Source organism: Rhea americana, unplaced genomic scaffold (genome assembly GCF_003343005.1).
Source record: "Rhea americana isolate MKP2758 unplaced genomic scaffold, rheAme1 scaffold_96, whole genome shotgun sequence".
NCBI lineage: Eukaryota > Metazoa > Chordata > Aves > Rheiformes > Rheidae > Rhea > Rhea americana.
Window position 1 is genome coordinate 2,579,233 of NW_028187155.1, and position 23,726 is coordinate 2,602,958.

Here is a 23,726-nt window from a genome sequence, read left to right on the forward strand (position 1 = left end):
RGCTCCAGCCACTTGCATGTGACTTCTGCACAACACGATTTCTCTTCACCCAGGCATGACAAGAGCTCTAACTATGCAGGGCTGATTGGCTGCAACAGCTCCAGTGCTCAGTGAGGTCTCTCTGACCCTCCTCCGCTCCATGTTGCAGGTGTACATTGCTTTCTGTAGCCACTGTCAACTGACAGCACTGGTAGAAGAGAGAAATTCCCACTGTCCATGGCCRCTGGAAGAGAGTAGTGGTGACCTGGGACGCTGAGGCTCTACCTCTACTCTAGCTTTAAGAGCAACAGYTGGGAACTGTTTTTCTGAAGCCCCTGGATGTGCTAATCATCTGTTGGGATGAAGTATTTCCTCCAGTATGTTGCCTGTTTTTTTGCTTTTTTCTCTACTGGGTTTTTGATAGCATCTACCTGGACAGACTGCTGGATGGTGAATGCTGATGACTCCCTGGAGGTAAGATCAGGGTGAGGACAGCCTGCTWTCCAAAGCAAAGGTGTCTTAGGCAGAGTTTTGATGTGGCCATGGGGTTCTTGGCATCATTGTTCCACCCTCAAGTAATGTTCTTCTGTTGTCCTGGATGAAAATAGATGGGGGGGGGGGGAAGGAAAGAAAAAAAGAATGACTCCTGCAGCAGCAGTGGAAAAGTGAGATTTTGTGTAACTCTCTGCTAGACCCTATTATTCAGACTCTGCTCTCATTTAGTAAGTCCAGGAAAAGTCTACGGGCTCTYGGTTTAGCTATGTATGAATGGGAGTACTGTTATCCTGCGTTTCCAACCTGCATGGATATTTTGGAGTTGTTTTTAAATGTCATACTTTTTGATTAAAGAGTCCAGGGTGCACCTTCTTGCTCTTCAAGCCTTTTTTTAACCCAGACATTGACCTACTGGACTAGTAGACGTTTAGAGGGAGCATAGGAATTGGTCTTAGATCCAAGACTCAAGGATACCTGCTTAAACTTATGCAGACATTAGCACTCTCACATTACAGAAAGGCATTGTGAAGGTATTTTGCAGTAAACTGCAAAAGACAAGGGAGCAGAACAACATATAAACGCAAGCTGTGCCCTACAGACTCCAGTCCCCAAACAGTCATTCTTTTACCATCACTCAGTACTGCAAGACTGTATTTTTCTTCTCAGAGTAACCAGGACTTTCTATATGCTTAAGGGCTGCAGGGCAAAAGCGTGGCTCTATGAAAAACTTGATGATTTGTGCAATGAAGGTGAAATACCTTGCAAGGCAGAGTTTAGTTGCATATATCAGGAAGAAACTTTTTATCTGCTCTCCAGTGTAGGAAAACAACAGCTCATCAGGATTCAATGATTGCAATATAATGTTTAGCAGTTTGAATGAAGCACAGGGAATGGGCTACACAAAACAGACTCGAGACGGCTGACTGGAGAAGAATTGCCATGACTCGCTGTCTCTGTGAAAAAATTRATGAATAATCTGAGAAAGAAAAGGGTGAAATACTACCAGAGAAACACTTATTTTCTCTACACAGCAAGAAACTGGCTGAGGTAATCACAGGTCCCATGCAATGGGATTGCTAACAGTCAGTGAGTCTGATCATGGAGCCTCTTTGCAGGATAAACAGAGTGCATCCACTAATGCTAGCTGGATTATATTCTATATCACTGGTTAGGAGACAGTCTAGATTAATTTCAGGAGACCTTGAACAGTTTGGAGTYAGATGAATATATCACTATGAGCAGCAGAGCCAAATGGATCCAAACTGCCATCATTTCCAAGCAAAACGGATGAGGGAAGWCCAGGAAAGAACCAGCTCCCTTAACCCGAGGCTTTGTCACCTTGTCTTTTTGGCACAAAGGCACCTGTGCTGGACTGTCTCTAAGTGCTCCATTAACAGTAAGTTTGGCCATTAGCAACTACCGTTCTCACATTCCTGCTCTGAGTGTGAATACTAAATAATGGAGCAAAATGCCCCCAGCCTTAATATGTGACAGAACGAGCTCCCTAATGGCCCTAATGACTCATTGCCTCTTTAGGTAGCAGAATGCAGGTAAATCATCAATGGCCAGAAAGGCCTGGAATCCACAATGAGTCCTRCTTTCAGCTGGAAAAATAGTAAATCGGACAACTTTTGACTTCAAGAGAAAGGACCACCATCCTCCAGCATAGATGTTGCCACCTAACCTCTCTCTGATGATCAGACCATGGAGGAGTGACCTTCAGCAGAAGCAGGCCAGGGACAGCTGGAACAGCAGTGTCCAGAAATGCAACAGGGAGCCTGAGAGCAGCTCAGAGCCCCTCGCTGCTGGGACAGGTACATGGTTCAGGAACAAGCAAGTTACTGAAACACAGCATGTAGTCTGAGCGGGTGCATTTTCCTTTGCATCTGGGCAACCTGAAACCTCAGTCGTCACAGCCCAGATGAGTGGTAGTAACTTGTCCAGCTGCTATAATTCACCCCCTGCCTATGTACTTGCAGTGTTGACCAGAGCTTGCTTCAATGTGAGTATCAAAACAAGTCTGGGTCAATTTTTGCAGTGGTTTATGCTACAAAAAGCCATAAATTAGGCTTCGCAACAGGCACTGTTGTGTACACTCAGTCTTTCCCTGTTACAGCTGGATTAAAAATACTACCGCTACTGTTAAACATGATCTGTTTTACTCTCGTGTTAGGCTCATAAACATTTTATGCAAGCACCTTCTTACAACACATTAAAATGCTATGACTAACATCTCTCATATGTTTGTCCTCTATGCTTTCCACAGAAGGGGAAGTGTGTACTTATTCTTTCTTTTTTTTATATTAGATGTGTTTTAATATTAATTATACATTATGAATAGGCTATAATTATATATGTATTATAGTCATAAYGCAGTTTATATTTTACATGCATAGTCGTGTTAGGGAAGGCAGGTCGCAGGAATGTATTTCATAATTAGACTGGGAGGCGGTTTGACCATGATGCTTAGTTCCCAAGGGAGTCCTTGGCCAGTCCCAGGGAAGCTGGAGCAGATCTGCTACAGGAGAAGAAGTGTTGGGAAATTAATGCTACTGACATGGTGCACAGCTCTGGCAATGAGATGGAGGTCATCCATGCACCATCTGTGCAGAGGCAGGTCCCCCTCCGCTGGAAACCCCATGGGAAGAGGGTGACACAGCCCATGCTCGTCAGCCAGTGCTTGCTAATCAGCCTTGCTCCCTACTCAGGGATGGGATGGAATGCTGGGATGGAGCATGTGGATGCTTTGGGAAGAGCAGAACAAGCCAGAAGGACAAACAATACCCGAAGCAGAGGGTTGAGGAGGTTAGGAGGCAAGTAACAGAAAACCAGAGTAGCACTGTGCTGGCTCAGGCTGCCGCAAGGCCTCCCTCTGTTCCCATCACTCCTGCACCAGGAAACAGGATGCTGGCTGTGYATGTGCTGCACTGAGATGGGTCCTGAGCACAGCCTTGACAGGACAAACCCAGAGAGCTTCTAAAGCCTGAAGAGTAGAGGTCTTTCTGGTGGCATTTTGATCTTCTCTATTTTTGCCTAAGTTCAGCACTAGCACTAGCAGGTGACAAAAAAAATCCCAACAAATAACAGCAAGAAAACGTTTAGCAAGGTTTTGCAGTCTGAGAAATGGGTTGTTTCACAGATTTGGCCAAGATTTATAATTTTGTGTCTCTATTCTGCTTGGAAGATAATGAAGTCTGGAATCCTGCTAGTCCTAATAGTTTAGGTGAAAAATGCTGTGTGTAAGCTTTTAAAAACAATACCAGTGTCAGCAAATGAGGAAGTACCTGAGCGCAGTGGCTGAATGCAGAGTAATATGAATAAGCCTAAGGTGATATGGGAGGAATACAAAATGGTATAAACACAAGTGGAACAAAATGCAATGTAATGAAAATATGTTAATTTCAAGCACAGCCTGAATGATAGTAAATTAAGACAGAATAGGAACTCCAGCTGAATTAAGAAGGACACAGTAAAAGCTTATGCCTAATAAAAATAGGTCAAACTATTTTGCATAAAATTGTTCTCTTGAAAAACACAGATTCAATTAAACCAGATTTTTCTCTCAATGCTTCTAATTTTCATGATAATTTGCATTAAATCTATTAAAAATAGGAAAAATTGTAAGTAATTAGTTTTCATGTTCACAAAACAAACTGCAGATTGTCTTCACTCAAATATGAATAGTATATTTTTTGCAAGTCCAAAATCATGAGTCATTTTAACTCTCCTTCAATCCCTTTTGCAGTATCATAGAAAATCTGTACAGCTTTATTTGTAGATTATATCGTGACTGGCTAAAGAGTTCAATGCATCCTACACTGGACTTTATTAAGTGATTGAGATGCACAACTCTCTATTTTGTGATGTATAATGCATAAGAAAAAAGGAATTTCTTGCATCATTCAAACAAGTATGGTTCCCATTTCCTGTAAGAGTTTCTCTGTCGATAAACTACAGTGGGGTGTCTGTGGAGTCCAAAGCTGCACTCACATTATCTCTGCTCTGTGTATGAGCAATCCCAGGAATGTTTTAGAGGTGCTTGTTGCCATATTTGCATTGCTAATGAAAATACCTCCCATATTAAACTGATTTATGGAAGGCTGGGCTGGGAATGCTATCTAAGTCTTCAGTAGCACTGAGACAATTAGCAATGATGCTACTGCTATGCCTGCWGGAGTCTGGATGTCTCGGTGATGAGTGTGGTTCACTCACGGCACACAGGGCCCCACAGCCAGCAGTGCACAGAGCCCCAGGGCCAGTGTCAGAGCGGCTGGCTGCCTCTCATTTTCCAGCCCATGTTTACAGCCGAGTCATTTGGTGGCAGCCCTCCACAGGCTTCTGGAGAGGGGCTCATGTTCACACCTCCACGCTGGAGCAAACACTCTTTTATCACGCTGCAGATACATCCCATTCAGCACTCTCAGCTTCTAGCAAAACATTGGCCTCCCTGACTCATGCTTCCCAGTCATTTCACTGTACAGCCGCCTTCCTTCTTGGTCATCTCAGCAAGAGGGTGGAAAGGAGACGCAGACAGCAAATTCACAGGTCATCTCGTCCATGGCCCTGCCCAGCTCAGCCTAGACAATCATCTGTCAGGAGTAATCAAACCCAGTTTTAGATTATCTATGATTACAGTCACCCCATAGCCTCTTACAGCAGTTTCCCTCAGGATTTTTTCCTTAGTAATATATATTTTTTCCCCTAATGTCTARTATGAACTTCCTTTGCTCTAATTTAAAACTTTAGTAAGGACACAAAAAACACTGTCCTTCCAGTCTGTTCTGCCACTTTTTTCTTCTTCAAGCTAAACAACTAGTTTGCCATTGACATAACCRGACAAGGATTTCAGTTGAACAGTTTAGCTGACCATCTGCTGATTGGTGGGTATATTCATTTAATATCTTTTTTTCCTCTTCTTTACCCACAGGTGAGTACAAAATGCCGTGGCCTGTGGTGGGAATGTGTCACAAATGTTTTTGATGGGATCCAAACCTGCGATGAGTATGACTCCATCTTCGCTGAGCACCCCGGTATGTAAGAATGAAGGATTTTTCCATGAAGAGAGGGAACACCCTGATCCCGATGGTGTGAGCATCTCCTTCTCACTGTAGCTGGGACTCAAGGTGCCCACACAATGCTGAGAAGCTCCAGTCACTAGCTGAGGCTATGTCACAGCCAGCAGGTTCTCAGCACACTTTGGCCWGAGTCCATGCTTTGACTATCAACACAAATGGTATCTGCTAATCCCCAGGCACTTAATTTAGAGTCCAGTCCTTGCTGACAGTCATCTTTGACCAGGACAGCACCCAGAAGGTAACGTGCTGTCTATTGCTTGAAAGAATGAAAAAGACTCTTTGCAGGTAAAAGTGTAGATGAAAACAGGCTCGTAGTATATTACTGAATCAGTAGCATGACGGAGGGTCTGTCATTGCCCCTGCATGTAGAATGGGCATTTATTCTGCTCAATGAAAGATAATTTGGTGCATCTACAAACGACAGCCATTTTTTCTTTTCTCAGTAATGTGTTGCTTTGAGAGGAAGCTGAAGAAAGTTTCACCAAGAAAAATGTTTTCCCGTGGGAACTGACCGAATTACCCCACTAGCATTTCCATTCCTTGTGCACTAGAACAATCTGCTTTTATTCTACAGTGAAGCTGGTGCTGACCCGAGCCATGATGATCACAGCAGATATCCTGGCAGGATTTGGATTTATTTTCCTCCTTCTGGGACTAGACTGTGTGAAATTCCTTCCAGACGAGCCACACATCAAGCTGCGCATCTGCCTGGTGTCTGGAATTACCTTGCTCATTGCAGGTATTCCTCCACTGTGGATCCATCCTGAAGGATGCCCTTTAGCAAAAGAAGGAGTGGTTAAACCTTTTCATACTTTGGCGAGAGAAGTGGGTGATACTCTGGAGGGTAAACACGGGAGAAGGAGAGTTATTTGCTTCTGATGTGTGCAATATAAAATTTACCCACTACTCACTACCTGTCTCTAACAGCAGCTAGTTGAGTGTATCTGCTTTTATTTCATTTACTGACCAGGTGAGATGCCTGCTCAGTTGTTTGACTTCACTTACTGCCGTTCTACTCTGAGGAAGTCAGTGCTGACATGGTAAAGAGACAAAATTTCTGAAGAGCTAGAAACATGTTGACATCCCAGTTTGGTTCCTAGCTTTGCCACAGATTATGTGACCTTGGGCAAGTCCCTTAGCCCCAGATCTCTGCAGCTGATCTGTAATAGAGGGATAATAACACATCTCTCCTTTATAGGTGATAAAAACCTGATGGACTGAGGCATTTAGCTGTTACAGCCAGTGGGAGAATTTTGATATGAAAATAAACAGATTGCCAACTGGAGTACTAAGTCATTTCATTTGACTTTATGCCAGTGCTGAACAGCTATCTCTGCTTTAGCAGATGTGATACCACATGTAAAGCACACGGAGAGATTCTTTTAAATGCACTCTATTTTTCCTCTCACAATTTGTCTGAAAAATATTGTCAAAATTTTGAAAGTCAAAATAAATAGATTAGAAATATTAAATCATGAAGCAACTTTACAAGTTGATAAACAAGCTATGCTTTATCTCTTTTAAAGCAGAAATTTTAAAAAATTGATAACACTTTCTGATATCTGTAAGAGTGCAAACCCACAAAGTATAAACTCTGCCCTTAAAATACTCCCAATGATATCAGTAGGAGACAAGGTGACTTAAGCAAAGTGATCAAGTTGAGACAGAGCTGGGGACAAAAACTGATGTGCCAGGAGGTTCTTCCCAACCTGGAGTCTGAACCAGGAGACAGTAGACTATAACTCAAGGATTTTATATTTGTGACTGCCTTATGATCACTGTGGTGTACATGAGAGTGCTGTGTGGCACCTCTCTCCTGTCCTGCAGGTATCCCAGGCATTACTGGCTCACTGTGGTATGCCATTGATGTCTACATGGAACGCTCCTCTCTGGTCCTCCACAACGTGTTTCTGGGCATCCAGTACAAGTTTGGCTGGTCTTGCTGGCTTGGCATGGCGGGGTCCCTTGGATGTTTCTTGTCTGGGGCTGTGCTCACCTGCTGCATGTATCTCTTCAGAGGTGAGGAACTGTGACAGGGCTGGAACACWGAGGAGAGAGTGGTGGCTCAGGGTCTGCACAGAGCCAGGAGCATTCTTCTGGGTCTGTCTCTAGGAGGCAGGCAGGAAGGGGATGGGTGTTTGGTCTCTGTGCCCTCCATTACTTTGACTTTTTGCTGGGATACTTGTGTGGTGCTGTAGGGAGCGATGTGGACACTGATCTGCATCAGCTTCTGGAGAGGCATCAGATTCTGAGGCCACAGCTGGGCTGGTGGACAACTGCTCCGCTGTCTCTATGGCTTCATCTTTGGAGGGCATCCAGTGTGCTGGAAGCAGAGGATTGGTGAGATAGTAGGTAGGGTTCCTCATCCTGCATCAGGAGCACCAGGGCCATTCAACCCAAACTGTTGAACCTGATATAAATGCACTTATTCTAGCAGACTCTACGTTGGAGCAAAAATTCTCTGTGCTCCTGTATGCAGCATAAACACTGTATCATGGGCTCCAGGAAATCTGACAGTGTTGGAGCTCCAGTACTGCACAGATACCCCTAAATGATTGCTCAGCCCCAGTTGCAGTATGTTCAGCTGTAAAATGGGAATAGTGTTATTTCAGCAGCGCTGTAAGGCACATCAAAGTCTTCAGGTGGGAGCTGAGGTGTGACTATGACAAAAAATGTGTTATTACACTGTATCCTGGCGATATTTGGAATGTTTCTTTCTCTGTATTTCAAAGCTTTACAGCTGAAAGTCACCAAACACTTGTTAGCAGGTCTTATTTCTCTCCTTGTATATCACAGATACCGATTCTGGAGGACTTCATTCTGCTCAGTCCTTGAGGAAAGGCTATTCCCCAGCTGGGACAATTGTAACAAATGTACATTTGCCATCCTCGCAAACAGCTACTGCTAAAATGTATGCAATAGACACAAGAGTATGAGGAGCAGGCAAATACACCAGAAAATCTCTACTTTCATTTGTTGCAGATTGTACAGAGACCCACGGTGCTTTTGATATGGATGCTAAGTTACATTTCAAGGATGTTCTTTATGGTACAATGTTGGCATTATGAGAGCTTCAAATAAAAAAATCTCCTTCAAGAAAGTAATTTCCAAGAAGGATCATGCTTTAGGGATTCCTGTTGTCTTGAGTACTGAGGCTGCTCACATAAGCACAGACTAAACTACACAAACTCTTTCAGCATTTGGTTCCATATAAGTGAGATAAATCAGCCACTCCTGGATCAGACCCCAGTGTTCAGCATGAGGATCCCCATACTACAAGATGGATCTGTTCCGTGTCTGGCAATGTGTCGAAAGAACATATAAACCAGATAATGCAGGCTTCTGCTAAGAGAAGGACTGATCACCTGGCAAACATCTGAAATATGTTCAGCCAGCATGTGGGTATGCTGTCCTCCTACAGGCAGCTCGAGAGTCCGGCAGAAGATAAAGAGTTGTGTTAAATGTCTGACCATATCTTTGGCCCATAAGCATCTACACTGAGAAAATACTGTATATTCAAGTATATCCTTCCCTGCAAAATACAGTCTTTTTCAGCAGTCATTAAAATGCACATTAGGATTCACTAGACTTGCTGAGATCTGGAAATTGTCAGCTTCTTATTTGCTTACTAAAAGTTTTGCTGGGACAAAAATGAAGTGAGCGAAGATACAAGATCTCTCCCTATGTATGACAGACACCTCAGCTAGAACCTAGGATCAATAGTTGTAAAATCTTCTACTCCTTTCTATCAAAAGATTTTTAAAACCAGTTAAAGACTGCATTCACCTGCTGCAATCTGGGCTGCCACAGGCTGGGGGAGGCTAGACTTTCAGCCATGTCTTCAGTAAGGGGTTGAAAAAAATCCTTGTGTTTTAACACATTCCCCAAGCATGGATGCAGAAATGCTGACAATCCTTCAATGCTTTTGAAGAAAAGAGAATCTGACTCACAATTTATTTAGGGTGACTCACAAATTATATTAGGGTGTGAGAGCTAGATGGGGAATACTACCTTCCTCCCTCAAGGCAGCATGAAGCCCTCCTTATGTTATCAGGGCCAGAGACAGGTGGGAGAGAAAGGGTTGGAGACCCATGTGGTCTGTGTCCCAAAGGACATCTCTGACAGTCCCCAAGATAGAAGATAAGAGGCTGAATCCTCTCACAGATTACACTGGGAGCTGCACTTTGCGCTGAAGCACAGCACTGACCAGCAGCAGTGAAAACGTAGACCTCAGTTTTGATGTGGATTGTGACCGGCTCCTAATCAAATAAAAACAGGCTCTGAGAGCAGGCAGAACAGCAGCAGATTCAAATGGTTTTGCCTCAGGCTCAACCACCCTTGCAGAAGGTTCAGATCATAATGTAACCACCTCAGCAAGAGATCCTAGCTGCAGTTCTGCTTCCCAGACAAGGGAGGTTTCATGCCTGCATGCCTGTTTCAGCTTTCAGATATTTATATTAGCCAAACTGGTGGCAACTTATTGCCATGAGTTGAGCTGTATTGAACAGATGAAAACACAGTAGGAGAAGTGACAGAGGCTCCATTACAAAGTCCTGAGAGAGTCCTGCATCCCTRAGAGATGGGGAGTACAAGAGTTATGGGTCATGTGATGAATCCACAGATTGTACCAAGAATGCACAAGGCGGTCTGGAAGCAATAGGAATTTATGCCTGTTATTCCAGAAGGGTGGAGAGGCAAGGCTGTAACCATACATACATACATATATATATATATATTTAATTTTACATGGTTATGTCAGAAGTGTGTATTTGCTGCAGAGTGCTTGTGGCAGAAGAGATGTAACTGGAACCGCATACACAGGGAGCAATGCTCTGGTGGCTCTGTGAGCCAGCTCTGAGGCCAAATGCCTGCCCAGTTATTGGGTTATACCCCTGAACTCCTTCAGGGACAAGCCACAAGGGAGAGGAGAGGAAATCCACTGCAGAGGCAGAGCTGTGCTGAGCTCCTGCCCCTAGGAGGGAGCTCCTGTCTTCCTGTCACTCTCCTCAGAGGCAAATGCTCTCCTGAGCCTGTCCAAAGGAGAAAAGATGCTGTGACTCCACAGGCTGCACCAGCCTAACTCACCCAGTGTTGAGACACTTCTCGATGGGAGGTGCTGAGCAAAGACAGCATCACTTGGACCAAAGTCCTGAAACAAATACTTCCAAGACTACACAGACAGTGTGTTAGTCTTCATCACTAATACCCAGGGATGCCTGCCAGCTTCTTGTTGCTGTTTCATATAGCTCTTTCTGAGTCATTAAAAGACCACTTCTTGCTCGGAAGATTTGTCTCTCTTTCAGTCCAGGGTGAATAACCCAGGATCACCTGCTGATCCAGGTGTAATTGCAGATCTCAGACCACTGATTTCTCTTGTTCTTTTTCTGGGGTATGCTCCAGTTTGGGAAACTTCTGGGCCTTATTCCTAATGGTCTTCAGCTTGTTTCACGGTGATGGGAGGTGTTTTGGAATTTGCAATGAAAGGGTCACACAAAGCAGAGGATCTGCGGACACTTATGGGCTAAACATGCGGACCATCTGTGACATGGCCAGGAGTGAATATAAGGGACTGGTCTCATTAGTGCCTCGAGCTCTGTGCTCCTCCTGGAGATGCACAGGTAAGGCATATGCATACCCCAAATGCTATCTTAACCCAGGGTGCACTCTCCTCAAATATATATGCATATAAAAAAAATTGCGTCAATGTTTGTGAGTCCTTCTTTTCTGTAGAATATAGGTAGAATAAGGGTTAACTCTTTAACCTTGTCCCCATTCTCCTCCCACTGCATGATAACTTTGAAGTATCTATTGGCTGCACAAGAAGATTAGGAACAGGTCATRGCCTATCCTGGATTTGCAGGGTTAATGTTTTGCAACAGCCAGTCCAATTCCGCACTGCTTCATTATTTAAATCTGGCTGAGAGTCTATCTGATATTTTCATCAGTTGTTAACATATATTTGTTAATTCGCTGATTTATTTAATTGTAACTTTGATTTCATGACTGCAGTGTTCAGTTCTCATTAGCTTTGTTGTCATATTGTGATGTCAATCTATTTTAGTTTGGTTGTTTATTTGATAGCATTAAAAACCCCAGGAAATACACAGAATGTTTTTTTTTTTTTTTTTTCAAACCCACTACCAGTCCTATAGCTGAAGATGTTGTGTGTGAGCTCAGGTATTAAGGTATTTTCTTTGGTTCTTCCAAATTCCTGTCTACATTCTATTCAACAGCAGCTTGCTGCAGGGGAGTGGGGTCATGATATTGCAATAGACTCACTCTGTCTTCCCGATTGCTATTGATGGCTTAACAAGCTGTGTTTTTGCTTAGACGCAATTTCCAGTTGAAGCTCAACATTTAATCCTTCAGTGCCAACAGGAAATCTTTTAGCATTCTTCACTAACTTCTAAAGAGTATTTTTGCATGTTTGGGCATCTAGTCTGGTTTAGTCTCTTTGCCTCCTTCTCCAGGGCAAAGGCAAAGTCAGGGACCTAGCTGAGAGCTGGCACCATGACATTTCCTGCTGTACTTGTCTTGTGATGTCTCCTTGACCTCAGGGCTCCTCATCACCCTCTCCACTGATTGTACACCACTTGATGCAGCCTGCTAGGGCTCCAGCTAGTTGCAGGTTATGGAAAACAGAAACGTCTTCTAGGTAAGCTGTTCGATAAGTTTTTTTCATGCCTTACAAATAGGTACTGATTTCTCATTTTGATATAGGTAAGCRATAGTTATATAATAAAATGACATCTGCAGTAGCTGTCATCTCTGCAAGTAATATTTCAACCTCTCACTGTCTCAATTAGCCTGGTTAATAGAGATCTCTTATTGTGACCTTTTGAACTAGACTATCTCCTAGTGCAGATGCATGGATATTTTCTAAAATATGGATTTCCTCTCTTTTCATGCACATTGTCATGTGATTTTTGTGCAAATTCACAAGATTTGAGCAATTATTTTCATCAGATAGGAAAGTTACTTCAGCAAGCTATTTTTCTCTAATAAGTGAAACTGCCTTTGAATGTCACATTTGTCTTTAACTCCACTTCCAAGCTTCACAGAAAGGTGTTTTGCCAAGTGATCCGCTCTGATTTCCTGGGAGGGAAATCAATTMTCTCTTGGAAGGAAACATAAAAGACAGCAGTACTAACAGGACCAGACCTTGGGTTTGGTCTGGGAGACTGTCCAGGCAGTGTGGCATTAGCTGCAAGCACCAGGCCCCATGGCACGCCTGTAGCAGCAGCTCTTCAACAGCTGGCAGACATAATCACCAGTTTTGACACGTCTGCTTCCAATCACACTATAAAAGTGCAAAGAGAGAAAAACAAACAAAATCTCACCACAAAATACAGGTTTGGGGAAGCACAGCTGCCAAGGTAGGGCTGGGACCCTCACAGTTTGGTCTTTTGCAGCTTTTAAATACTATGGGAAAGCATTTAATCACACCAACAGCTTATAACACTTAGAGGGTTTTTCTTTCAAAGCTGCACAAGCATGACCAATACCAGGCTCCCAGAGCAGTTAAATCTAATTGCTACATTTCCTAGAGAGGGGAACTGAGCAGCGAGATTAAATGAACAGTCCAAGACCACAGAAGAAAGTCATGTCAGAGCTAAGCATTGAACAGACAAGTTCTCAGATCACAAGCTTATAGTCATGCTGAAAAGAAACATTTCCCTTCCTTTCTGCACACAGGCTGTACTCTCAGATGGCAGCGAAGGTTTGGGACTACCAACATTTGCATTTGATATATCCAACAGCCTCATCTTCTGATCCAGTAACTGGGAAGACTGTGGGGTGCATGGGCTGGGAAGAGTCATATGCAGGGGGCTGTTGAGGGAGTGAGAACTTCAGTTTGAGAGTAAGGAAGACAAAGACATCATTTCTGAAGAAATTTGCAACAAGCAGCTCGACCAGACTTTCCTGGAGCCTTATTTTGTCCAAGTGCTGTTACAGGTTGCYGAGGACAATTTTCTCCTGGCATCTGTTGGGTCAGTCCCTATTGTAAAATGCCTCTCAGGGAGAAAGAAAAAAGCCAGAATTGTGCCATCTAGTGACCCAAAGAGGATGAGTATCTGTCCCTGATCCAATCTTCCTTCTCTCCATGCAAAAGACTTTGGACCATAATCCATAGTCTTCAGATGATAATAATAATAAAAAAAGAAATAATGAGCATTTCTATTATTTTCTGATCTTTTGTGTGCAACTCTCCTGGCAGCCCAGACTGATCCTCTGTCATGACTCATCTGCCTTTGTTTTTATTCTATTTTSCCTGTGAGACAGTTTACAACTTTATTATTCATCTCTTGACATGTAGAGGTGAAAGTCCAGCCGTGCTGCCTCTCCATGTTCCTTTTGTCTTTTGCTTCCAGATGGTCACCAAGCAATTAGCTCCTCTGCATTGCTTCCGTCTTCCCCAATTGAGCCTTACTCACGACAAGTTCCCTTGCTAATAAATCTGCCTTCCAGTGTTTTCTGGGATTTTTCTAGAGCAATTTGCCACGTCCTCTCAAAGCTAACAGGCACTGTAAATTACAGGATGAGTGGAAGTCAGAGGGCAAYGGTGGAACAAGTGCAATTTCTCTGTACTTCCGAAATAGACCCAATTCTAAGGTGCTGCATTACAAAGAAACAGCTTATCTTTCCTTTGATCTCTAGAAATGTCAGCCAAACTGCATTAGCTGCCTTTCATTAAGGCAAAGGGCTTACAAAAGCATAAATTGCTGCTTTTTTAAGAATAGGAGAAACCTTGCCCATTCGGCTGGAGCCATTCTGCTGGGGGTAAAGAGCAGGTTGGGAAAAGCTATGTTCCTGGGGCAGTGGTAGATTGGCAGGGCCACCCCAAAGGCCTTTGCAAAAGGAAAGGCGTTTTACTAAAAAGAAACTAAGGCCCTGGGTAATAGGGAAGGCAGTGGCAGCAGCAGGGCAGGTCCTGCCATAAGCCTCAGAGCTCAGCCACCAGGCAATGCTGCCTCCTGTCCTCAGGGTGCAGRCTGGCTGGCTGAAATCACGTGTGGGGCTGCACCACACCAAGCTGCCAGGCCGGTGAGGAAGCTCTTTCTTTTTTACAGCCTTTCAATCACTTACCCATGTCCTTCCCCCACCTGCTTTTAATGGGAGCAGGACCACCACCCTCCAGCAATCAGAGTCCTCTCAGGGTGCTTTCCTTCCCTGCTCAATGTCRGCAATAAGGTCTGTTTGCGCTTAATTAAAAAAAAATCCCTCTCATGAAATCATGAAATCTTTTTGCAGATGGCTCCTGGTCTTGTGCAGTTTTGGAGGAGCCAAGGCCTCCCACTGTGTTGCACAAGTACCACAGTGGATGAGAGCTCTCAGGCTGGCAATTCTAGCTTGAGCTTGATTTTGTGAGAGTGGCTTTCTAACTATTTCTATTATGAGCCATCTACCACAATTTTTACTGAATCATTGAGTTCTTTTTAAGTAAAGAAGATACCCCAAACATAAATGCAAATGCATTTTAATGCATGCTAGTAGCACAGAAGCAAAAGCCTGTACCTATGAACATTTCTGCAAGAGCAACAGCCTCCTTGGTGCACTGCTGAAAATCTCGCTTGCCCTCTGTTGGGTGTTGAGGGAAGAATTTACAGCCTGGGTAATGAAYACTGCTTACTGGACCTTATGAAAGAGGGTCTCAGACTGATGAAAGCCTTGAAAACTGAGCAGCCTTTGCTTGTTAGCCTCTCCTGTCATCTGATTAGAAGGTGACATTCAATGAAAATAAAGGCAGCAAAGTATTTAGAAGGATGCAATTAATAAGCAGGAGACAATAGGTTTTACAAAGCACATAATGCAGACAACCTGTAGAGTCACTTCCAAGAAAGGGTCACTGAAGCAAATGCAGCGTGTAGGTTTGAAGGAAGCGATTGCTGATTTAATGCCTGCTGGCCGGCTGTGCAAGCTGAAGGGACAAACATAATCAAATCTCATGCTTCAGGGCATAAATTGAAGAGGTTCAGTAGTGGAAGTAGTTATGTATATACAAGGTCTGATCCAGAGAGGTGCTGATTACCTGCAATTCTTACTAAGTTCATTGAATGAAAGGACACTAGGGATCACTCAACTTCTCCGCTGGCTGACTCTGTACATGCTAATTTTCCTTATGAATAAACCCTTTAATATTTTAGCCTGCTGGCTCAAACATTCATTTTGCTACAATAACATTTATTTCCTTTCACACAAGAGTCAAATATTAAGGCTGCTTCTAAACTAAGATTTTATGGATATAATTTGCTGTTGTTCAGGCAGAGAATTTGTCTCTCAAAATACGCTATTATTCTTTACCAGCTAAGGTGCTTATAGGGCTTCATTATGAGAATATGTGAGCACCTCATAACCTTTAATGGATTTATCTTCTCAGTTTCCTTCCAGAGCAGGAGGACTGCTACTAGTCCCACCCTCCACATGAGGAGCTATGGTACAAAGTGGGCTGTGGGCTACAACTAGTCTTTTATGGTCCTAACTCCAAGCCCATCTTCGACAACTRGCTTCCCAGGCACATGGTGCGTAGCACCCTTCAGCTTCCGCACAAAGTGGTCTGAATGCAGTCCTGAGCTCTCTCCATCAAGAGCACAGGAAATCTTCACTTTCATTTGGAATCCAGATAAGGGGAAAATTCTACAACTTTTCTCCATAAATTAAGAGCTAGTCAGACTAATAACTCTTAGGAATGGCTTACACAGAGSTGATCCTGCTTGAGTATTAGGTAATCTGGTGACCTCCTGAAGTCTCTTCCAGTCCTTTCTGTAGTGATCACCTCAGGGAAAATGATATTTTTTAGCCTAGTACATTTCCATAACTTAGTACCAAATTCCTGACCCCAGAGATCACAGCTGTGGGAAACTGTCATGCGGGTCTTGAGATATACAGTCTGTTGTCCAGCAATGCTAGGATAAGAGCAGTGAATTGGAGACAGTCACCATGAAATTAGAACAGCCCAAATAAGCAAAAACATTTCTTCTGTGTTCTGTAGCTAGTTCCTGATGCTGCCACTCTTCCCATAATCCCCATTGCTTGCTTTACTTTTATTGGCTGCAAATTTGCTGCATTTTGCACTAGACAAATCTGATATGTCATGCTAAATATTTAAATGTGGCAAGTGATCCTTCACCGCAGAGCGGCATGATTGCACTACAGTGTAGTAGAACAATGTGACTTTGCCAAAGAGTGTTTGTTGGCACCAYGCCAAGTAAAGGAGGCAGCCCAAATTCGAGGTACCAAGTCATTTATCAGCAGTCAGTCCTAAAACACACAAGGTTGCACTAGCTTAAGCAGCCTTTGAGGGGTAAATCTCAAGGATGAGCTGGAAGCCCTTGGTATAGACAGATCTTTGAGAGAGCTTCTTGAAATCTAGAGCCATATCAAAATGTCAGTCTGACACCTTGCCACAGATTCGATGCATGTGTTTAGCATTTATTCTGTTATATTTCGTGTCCACTTTTAATTTAAAATGAAATACATGTATTCTCTCGGCCAACTTGCAGAAAGGGCTGATTTTGCTCGTACACTACTGTAGCTGTAGCATAACAGATCTCTGAAAAAGCAAATGGAATCCTAGCCAGCCAGCATGCAGTGCCTAGAGTTTATTTCCCTTCATAATATCCTCATAGGATGGAGGCAACTCAGCTTCTCCAAGGCTGAAACACGGGGCAGGAGAAGAAGACACTTCTGCATTCACACAGGAACTTGGAGATCCAGAAAATGSACACTGAGGTGCTTCACTCACTGAGGGAAAAGCAAGAGGGAAGATGAAGCATGGGGATTAGAGGTGTGAGTCTGGGAGGAGCTGTCAGACCACTTGGAAACAAGAAAGACATTTTTGAAACATGGCATCACAAGGCATCTCACCACAAACTGCAGATGTAAGCTGCCAGAACAGAGGAACTTGGGTGGGTTTAGAGTGACYCCTCCCCGTGGAGACACTGTCCATGGCCACCCACAAAGCAGGCAAAACCTCCTCTGGGAAGGGCTTAGTCTAATGACAGRCAATGGGCTTTAGTCTTTGAAGGACTGCTGCCTAGCCCAGCCTGCTGRTGTTACTGTCAGTAACTCAACTCAGTGCTGATTAATATGTAGAGTCATTATAGCCCAGTCTCCAGAAGGTCTGGCTTCTTCTGGAGAAATGCTGAAGGCAGTTACTGTAAGGAACAGGATACACTAAGAAAACTTTCTAACTCACCCAAGACTGTATCAGCCATTCAAGCTGACTGCTGGGGTGGCTAAAGAGTACCTGTGAAGTCTGCCTGAATGAGCAATTCAGGTTASGTACAGGAGAGGGCTGCCTGACCCAGTGCCTGCAGCCAAGGAGCATCAGGCTTCAGAGTCCCCCTGGCACCGAGGAGAAGGTCCCTCTCTCTCTCCTCCAGTGTCAGCATGACTGAGCTCTGATTAGGTACTGTCAAAGCGTGAGACACACACCCACAGCACTAAGTTTAGCAGAAGGTGTGGCAGGGGAGGAGAATAGGATCTGGCTAACTTGATCCCTTGAGTCCATGGTCACAGTATTCCTCCAGGACCTCTAAGTTGGGCACTACACTACTTTGCCTAGTGAATGAGAAACGCAGCACCAAGCTGCAGCCCAGCTCCCACTCAAGCCTGGATTCCTCCTGAGTTTTGGTTGGGCCTCCAAGGAACACTTCGGGGCCAGTTGGATCCTCCTGTAGGTAGAGAGAGGACTAACCGCAAAAGGCATCAGAGTTGCTGAGTGCAAACACGGCCAGGGTACGCTGGTGGGAAAGGTAGCTCCGCTGCTTCAGCCAACACTGGAGGCAGAAGAGGATCCCACAGGACAGGAGCAAGGCCAGGAAAAACAGCAGCAGGAACCTGAGGCAGAGGCAGCACAGGGAGGATTGGGTACAATCACCATCTGCAGGCAGCATGGACAGATGGCTGCATGTCCTGAAATTAACATATTCATTAATGTATTTTGCTAATAGCTGTTATATGTTGTGCTTTCCCCATCACCGTAGTGGACATAATCAAAGTCCATGGAAACCAATTTCTCAGTGCTGAGTGCACAGTGCTGACTGCTGGCTGAAAATTCAAACATTTCTTCCTGAAACTATTCATTGTTTTTGCCCTTCTCAGTTGTCAGCATACAGCGAGGAGGATATGGATAAATGATATTCCCATTAGTGAATAAATACAGAACAGAGGGACAGCCCAGGAGCGATGCTCTCTAGCTATCAGTCTCTTTTAATGACTTTCTCTCCACATATCCATCAACAAATATTATTTGCCTGTTTTCCCTCTAAAATGGATTTGAAACTTACCACACATACCAGATGCTCAAGTTTTCATCACTCTCCTCAACACACCTGATAATGAAAACATAAAAGGARCCTTCAGTTCAGCGTGATGGATCCWGGTACAYATCTATCAGCATGAAGAAYATCATCATAAGTGCAGGATTGAGAAGTTTTCCTCCACTGAGAGATCCCTATGAGAAGTTTCTCTGTTTTGTTGGAAGCAGATGCAGATAACATGTGAAATGGCATGCAGCTGGCTTGCCCTTCACTGCACGCACTCGTCACCAGAAACCTTGCTGGGTCCCCAGCAGAACAAACATTTGCAGGCTTCCCTGTTCCCCCTGCCTCTCTGGGAGAAAAAACAAGTGACCTTTCCTGGAAGCCTTCTTTCCTTTTCCACGTTTGTAKGCCTAGCAGGAGCACAGTACCCCCAGGAAGAGGCTGGCTGGGTGCAGCCTCTGCTCCCCACCGCTTGCGCCCTCCCTTGCAGAAGCAGGAACCAGTTGAGAAAGCAGAGATTGAACACTCACCTTTCACCAAGCTCACAGGCAGGTTCAGAGTCTGCTAACTAAAAACACACATGTAAATCAGAGAGGGCAAGTCTGGTTTCTTACCAGTATAATTACTGATCTTGTCTTGGAGCAGGAACTTGGAGAGGAAAAGCTGACTCCTGAGCTGCATAAATCTGACAGATGAAAACTACTCATCTCCCTAGAGGCAGTAAGGCTGAGCTTTTAACTCTGCRTGTCTGTGGTCTGATCTAGCCCGTATTGAAATCAGTGGATAATCTCACAGGCAGCTTGTTAAATTCAATAGTTTGTAGATAAAAGCTAGGCCGAGGGGAAAGCACTTCTTTTTATGTGAAAGAGGGAAGTCCAAGAGCAAAAAGACAAAAGCAGTATCAGAGACATGTTTACAGAACCGGAATTGGTTATTCAGAAATGACTGTTACAGAATTTCCATGACTAATTCTTGTTTGGTAGCTTCTTCTCCTGTGGTTAACTGTGCATGTGGCTGTAAACTGTAGTTGTTTTGGCTGGACATTCAGTCTACCCAGCATATTCTGTTTTAGCGTAGTAGTGCATCATTCCTGGAGTCAGGTTTCAGGTATGTGTATTTGCAATTGCAAATATGTGAACCTGGGACTTGTTTTTCATGTATGTTTTCTACCCTCTGCTCAAGCAAGCTTATTTACACAAGCCTCTTAGCCCCTGTTTCAGATTATCTGGTGAGAAGCTACCATGGGGGGTTCATCAGTAAGACTGAATCAAATTCAATACAAATTTTGGATGACTCATGTTAGATGTGTTTTAACATTTTCCCAACTTTGCTACAAAAATCCTCAAATCAAGTACAGAACTGCAATAACATCAGGAAAAAGAATAAGCAAGATGGAAGAAATCAGATTTATTAGCATATAATTTACAGATCATTACTTTACTTTGRATTTTCTTCCACGTGTATCTAAAACATATAGATTTCTGTCTTTCTCTGAGTCAGCAGAAAACTCTGTTGTGTATTAGAAATTTCTATATAGACARTTCTCATATTACATCTCTAATTAACAAAGCTTCTTTATAAGGGTTTTTGTTATACAAAGCCCATGTCACTGTAAACAACAAGAAATTACCCCACAGATCTCCATAACATGCCTGATCATGTGCACACTATTTTTCAGTTTAATGGGAACAGGACCAGTCCCTGGTTTCAACACAAGTCTTTAGGCATAACCAATCTTTCTAAAACATTATCCATGAAGTTTCATGAACGGTTGAATCCTGAATGAAAAATAAGGAAAAAGACAATTCAAAAAGAACTTCCAGATATATCCTTTTAAAATTGAGCTAATTTGCCGTGTCATACATGTACCATGGTGCAGAATTTCTTGATTTCTTTTTTCTTTCTTTCATTCATTTTTTTTTTCTTTTCAACTGATTATTAGAGTAACAGGTCAAAACCGGACAGCTGATTCCTGTGATTACTTGTGGCCAGAGTAATCTTCATGGCTGAATGACAACCTCTGGATTCTCTTTCATCATTCTTTAACAACCTCAGCAAACCTTCCGCAGCTTAGTTACGCTGCAACAAGGTGCATCAGCTCTAAGACAGCAATCTATTAATGCATCCAAACACCCACCTATGCTGCTGAAGATTAATGATCTTCCATTTCAATAACCATAGATAGAATAAAGGATTAATATATTCATGTTTTCTCTGCATTAATTAGAACTGTTGTGAGTATTAAATCTTCCCCAAATTTACCAGATCATTCCCCACCCCCCAAAAAAAACCACCTTAAAAAAATAAAAAAGGACAAATGACTAAAGTGGAAATCTTCCCTCTGCCCCCAATCCCTAAAATCAGCCTAGTCCCAGTGAAAGATTTGGTTACCTGGAAGAATGTTAAACACAGAATTCCGGTGTCTGTGATCCATGAAGTGAAACACAAAGCTTGGGGTCTCCACATCACTAACAAAAGAGATGCGTGTAGAGCTTTGTTTGCAGCAATGTTTTACTCTCTGTGATCTGGAGCTTTTAAAACTCTGCATACTGTGCCTTCAGCGATAGAATATATTATCCAATGGTTTCTTGTGCTTCAGAAATTACTGCTAGCACAGGAATGAGCTCTGGTTTGATAGACACACTCAAATAGCTGCTAGAAGTTAAACAAGCACCAGTTTAAGGTCACCACCTTGCAGGTTTTTTTAGCTCTTTCATAGCTGTTCACAAATTCCTGTTGTTGCACCTCAGTTCCATATTAACTCATTGATGTATTTAACAGGACTTGCTATATGTGAAGAACCAGTGGAGTCTGTATCCTGAGGCCACGCTTTTGTTACATGTTGCCTTCAGCTGTAGTTCTGGCATTACAGCAAAAGTAGTGCTGCCAGTTACTGTGCCAACAGCCGTCTATCTCAAACACTGCACATGGCATGTAGGAAACCCTGCCTGCCTGAGACACCTTTCTCCGACACTACAAAACTGGACGACATGCAGTTGCAAGGGGTTGGYATCCCAAGAAAATGCATCAGAAAAAAGTAGTTTTCATAAGAGATACAAAAGTTCATCATACAATACAAGGAAAACCCACTTGGGAGCCAAAAGCTCATATGGTTTTGATATCAACTTGATCCTGACTGATARATGCATCCAATGAAGTAGGCAAACCAGAAATGGAAGATGGTTTGTACCACAGCTCTGATCACCTCAGAAAGGACAATACCAGTTTGTTCTACASCCAGTAATAGATTGTCACTAAAGTTTACAGCCCATGGCTCAAACGCTCCATTAACTTTGATTCTTCCAGGTTTAACACAAAAGGTGTTGCTGTGAATATGTTTAGTCATTGCTTCAGAAGTTTAACATTATGTCCTGATGTCATTACTTTAGTAATGATTTACAAAACTAAACTGATCTTGAGGCATACCTCTGTGTTTTTTTCTTCAACTAAAAGTCTGAGAAGTTTAATCAACAGTGATACACATACTCGGCCCAAGTTTGCTATCTATTTATTGTTTAAGTTTCAGATAAACCCAGTCCAAACTCCGATGTCCTCAAACGTTTATTTTTAGCTCACTGCTAATTAAAGGTAAGCCTCTGAAACAATGAACTCTGAGAAACAGCATCTCTTGTAATGCTGCTTAGTGCACACACTACACAATGTAAATGGTCTGAACATGATGGTATCCTGGTTCAGGTGATTTCTGTTCAATTTTGTTCAATACTGAATGGCCAAATCCATTTCTTTGCTTTTTTTTCTTAAAAGAAAAAGATCCAGCAGCATAGAAAAGTGTGCACAGCCTTGCTGGGAACCCTGCGACTTTCACAATTTCAGGCTTCAAAGAAATCATCCATCAGTGAACTAATTTCAGGTTTCTTCCTCTCACAATTACTTCCCTTGAAGCTCACCCCATGCTTCAGTGAGATACTTCTATCAGCATGCCAGTGCAGAACATCTCAGTCCTTTCAATTTAGAGCTACACAATGTATCATCCCCCAGTATTTCGGGGAGCAGGTACAACAATGAACTCCTGGTACTGAAAAATAACATTTAACTTCTGTTCTCGGTCTATTTCTGGAGGAAAAGGGAAAGAATTGAATTCTGTCACTTCTTGSCTTCCTGGCCTAAAGGCAAACTTTGAAGTTTTCTGCCAGTTGGTCCCATACAGAGGTTTCAAATGATGGTGGCAATTTGTCAATCCTGTCCCTATATTTTCAGTAATGAAGTCATGGAGGAGAGAGAGCTGGCTAAACGAGGGGCCCAGCAACAGTCCTGATTTTTGCTTAGGGGGTGATTCACTTACTGAAAAAAAAATGTTGCTTCAGTAGAAAACTCCTCCTGTCTGTGACCCGTTGAACAGTTTGAATAGATGAATATAATGAAGAGCCCCAGCACTGGCTCTGAGCAAGCTAGGCTCTGATAGAAGGCTGAGAGGAGCTCTGCTCTGAAACCTGCAGCAGGCTTTGGACCCTCCTGCCAGCTCCCTGGTGCAAGCTCCCCTTATTGCGATGCTGCTGCCTTCAGATTTTGCAATAGTGAGAGACTTGTTCTCTGAATAGTCTTGTATCCAATGGTTAACTCCAGTCTGGGAGATTTTTCTAGGCTTTTTGTCATTCTCCCCACCAGAGGAGTTATTTACAAATATCAGTATGTATATGAAAGGTAACCCCTGATGCCTCCTCACCCACCTACTGAAAAAAGGCTTCTCCTTCCTCCTCAATCAATTACATACACCTCATCAATGGACTTTGGAGGCTGCTCTCTGATAGATGTTAACTCACAGCCATTAGATTAAAAATCTGATATTTCCTAGTCACCTTATATTGTTGCTAGGTGACAAATGCATCTCCTATTCAGCAACAGGAACTATTGAAACATACAGCAATTTATGACTGCCCATTATCTCTTTGCT

General features: G+C 43.2%; 2 protein-coding genes across 3 annotated transcripts; one reads left to right on the plus strand and one right to left on the minus strand.

Annotated features, from left to right (window-relative positions):
- Positions 1–339: 339 nt before the first annotated feature.
- Positions 340–8,485, plus strand: CLDN16 (claudin 16). The gene is made up of 5 exons (XM_085325071.1): positions 340–453; positions 5,402–5,504; positions 6,124–6,288; positions 7,377–7,568; positions 8,346–8,485. Exons 1-5 carry the CDS (start codon positions 340–342, stop codon positions 8,483–8,485), a joined length of 714 nt encoding a protein of 237 aa, XP_085181197.1.
- Positions 8,486–17,142: 8,657 nt separating this feature from the next.
- Positions 17,143–21,280, minus strand: TMEM207 (transmembrane protein 207). 2 transcript variants are annotated; one of them, XM_085325073.1, is made up of 5 exons: positions 21,206–21,280; positions 19,345–19,382; positions 18,839–18,883; positions 18,247–18,389; positions 17,143–17,291 (listed from the first exon to the last, which is right to left on the minus strand). In XM_085325073.1, exons 1-5 carry the CDS (start codon positions 21,278–21,280, stop codon positions 17,143–17,145), a joined length of 450 nt encoding a protein of 149 aa, XP_085181199.1. The 2 variants fall into 2 exon arrangements, with proteins under 2 accessions (XP_085181199.1, XP_085181198.1); XM_085325072.1 differs by lacking the exon at positions 19,345–19,382 and adding an exon at positions 20,952–21,028.
- Positions 21,281–23,726: the final 2,446 nt, after the last annotated feature.

What these genes read in the sequence shown, in the direction of transcription:
- CLDN16 (XM_085325071.1), top strand. Translation starts at nt 340, where the DNA reads ATGAAGTATTTCCTCCAGTATGTTGCCTGTTTTTTTGCTTTTTTCTCT. An exon ending in ATGCTGATGACTCCCTGGAG is followed by an intron (nt 454 to 5,401) that starts GTAAGATCAGGG and finishes CTTTACCCACAG; the next exon opens with GTGAGTACAAAATGCCGTGG. An exon ending in CTGCATGTATCTCTTCAGAG is followed by an intron (nt 7,569 to 8,345) that starts GTGAGGAACTGT and finishes TGTATATCACAG; the next exon opens with ATACCGATTCTGGAGGACTT.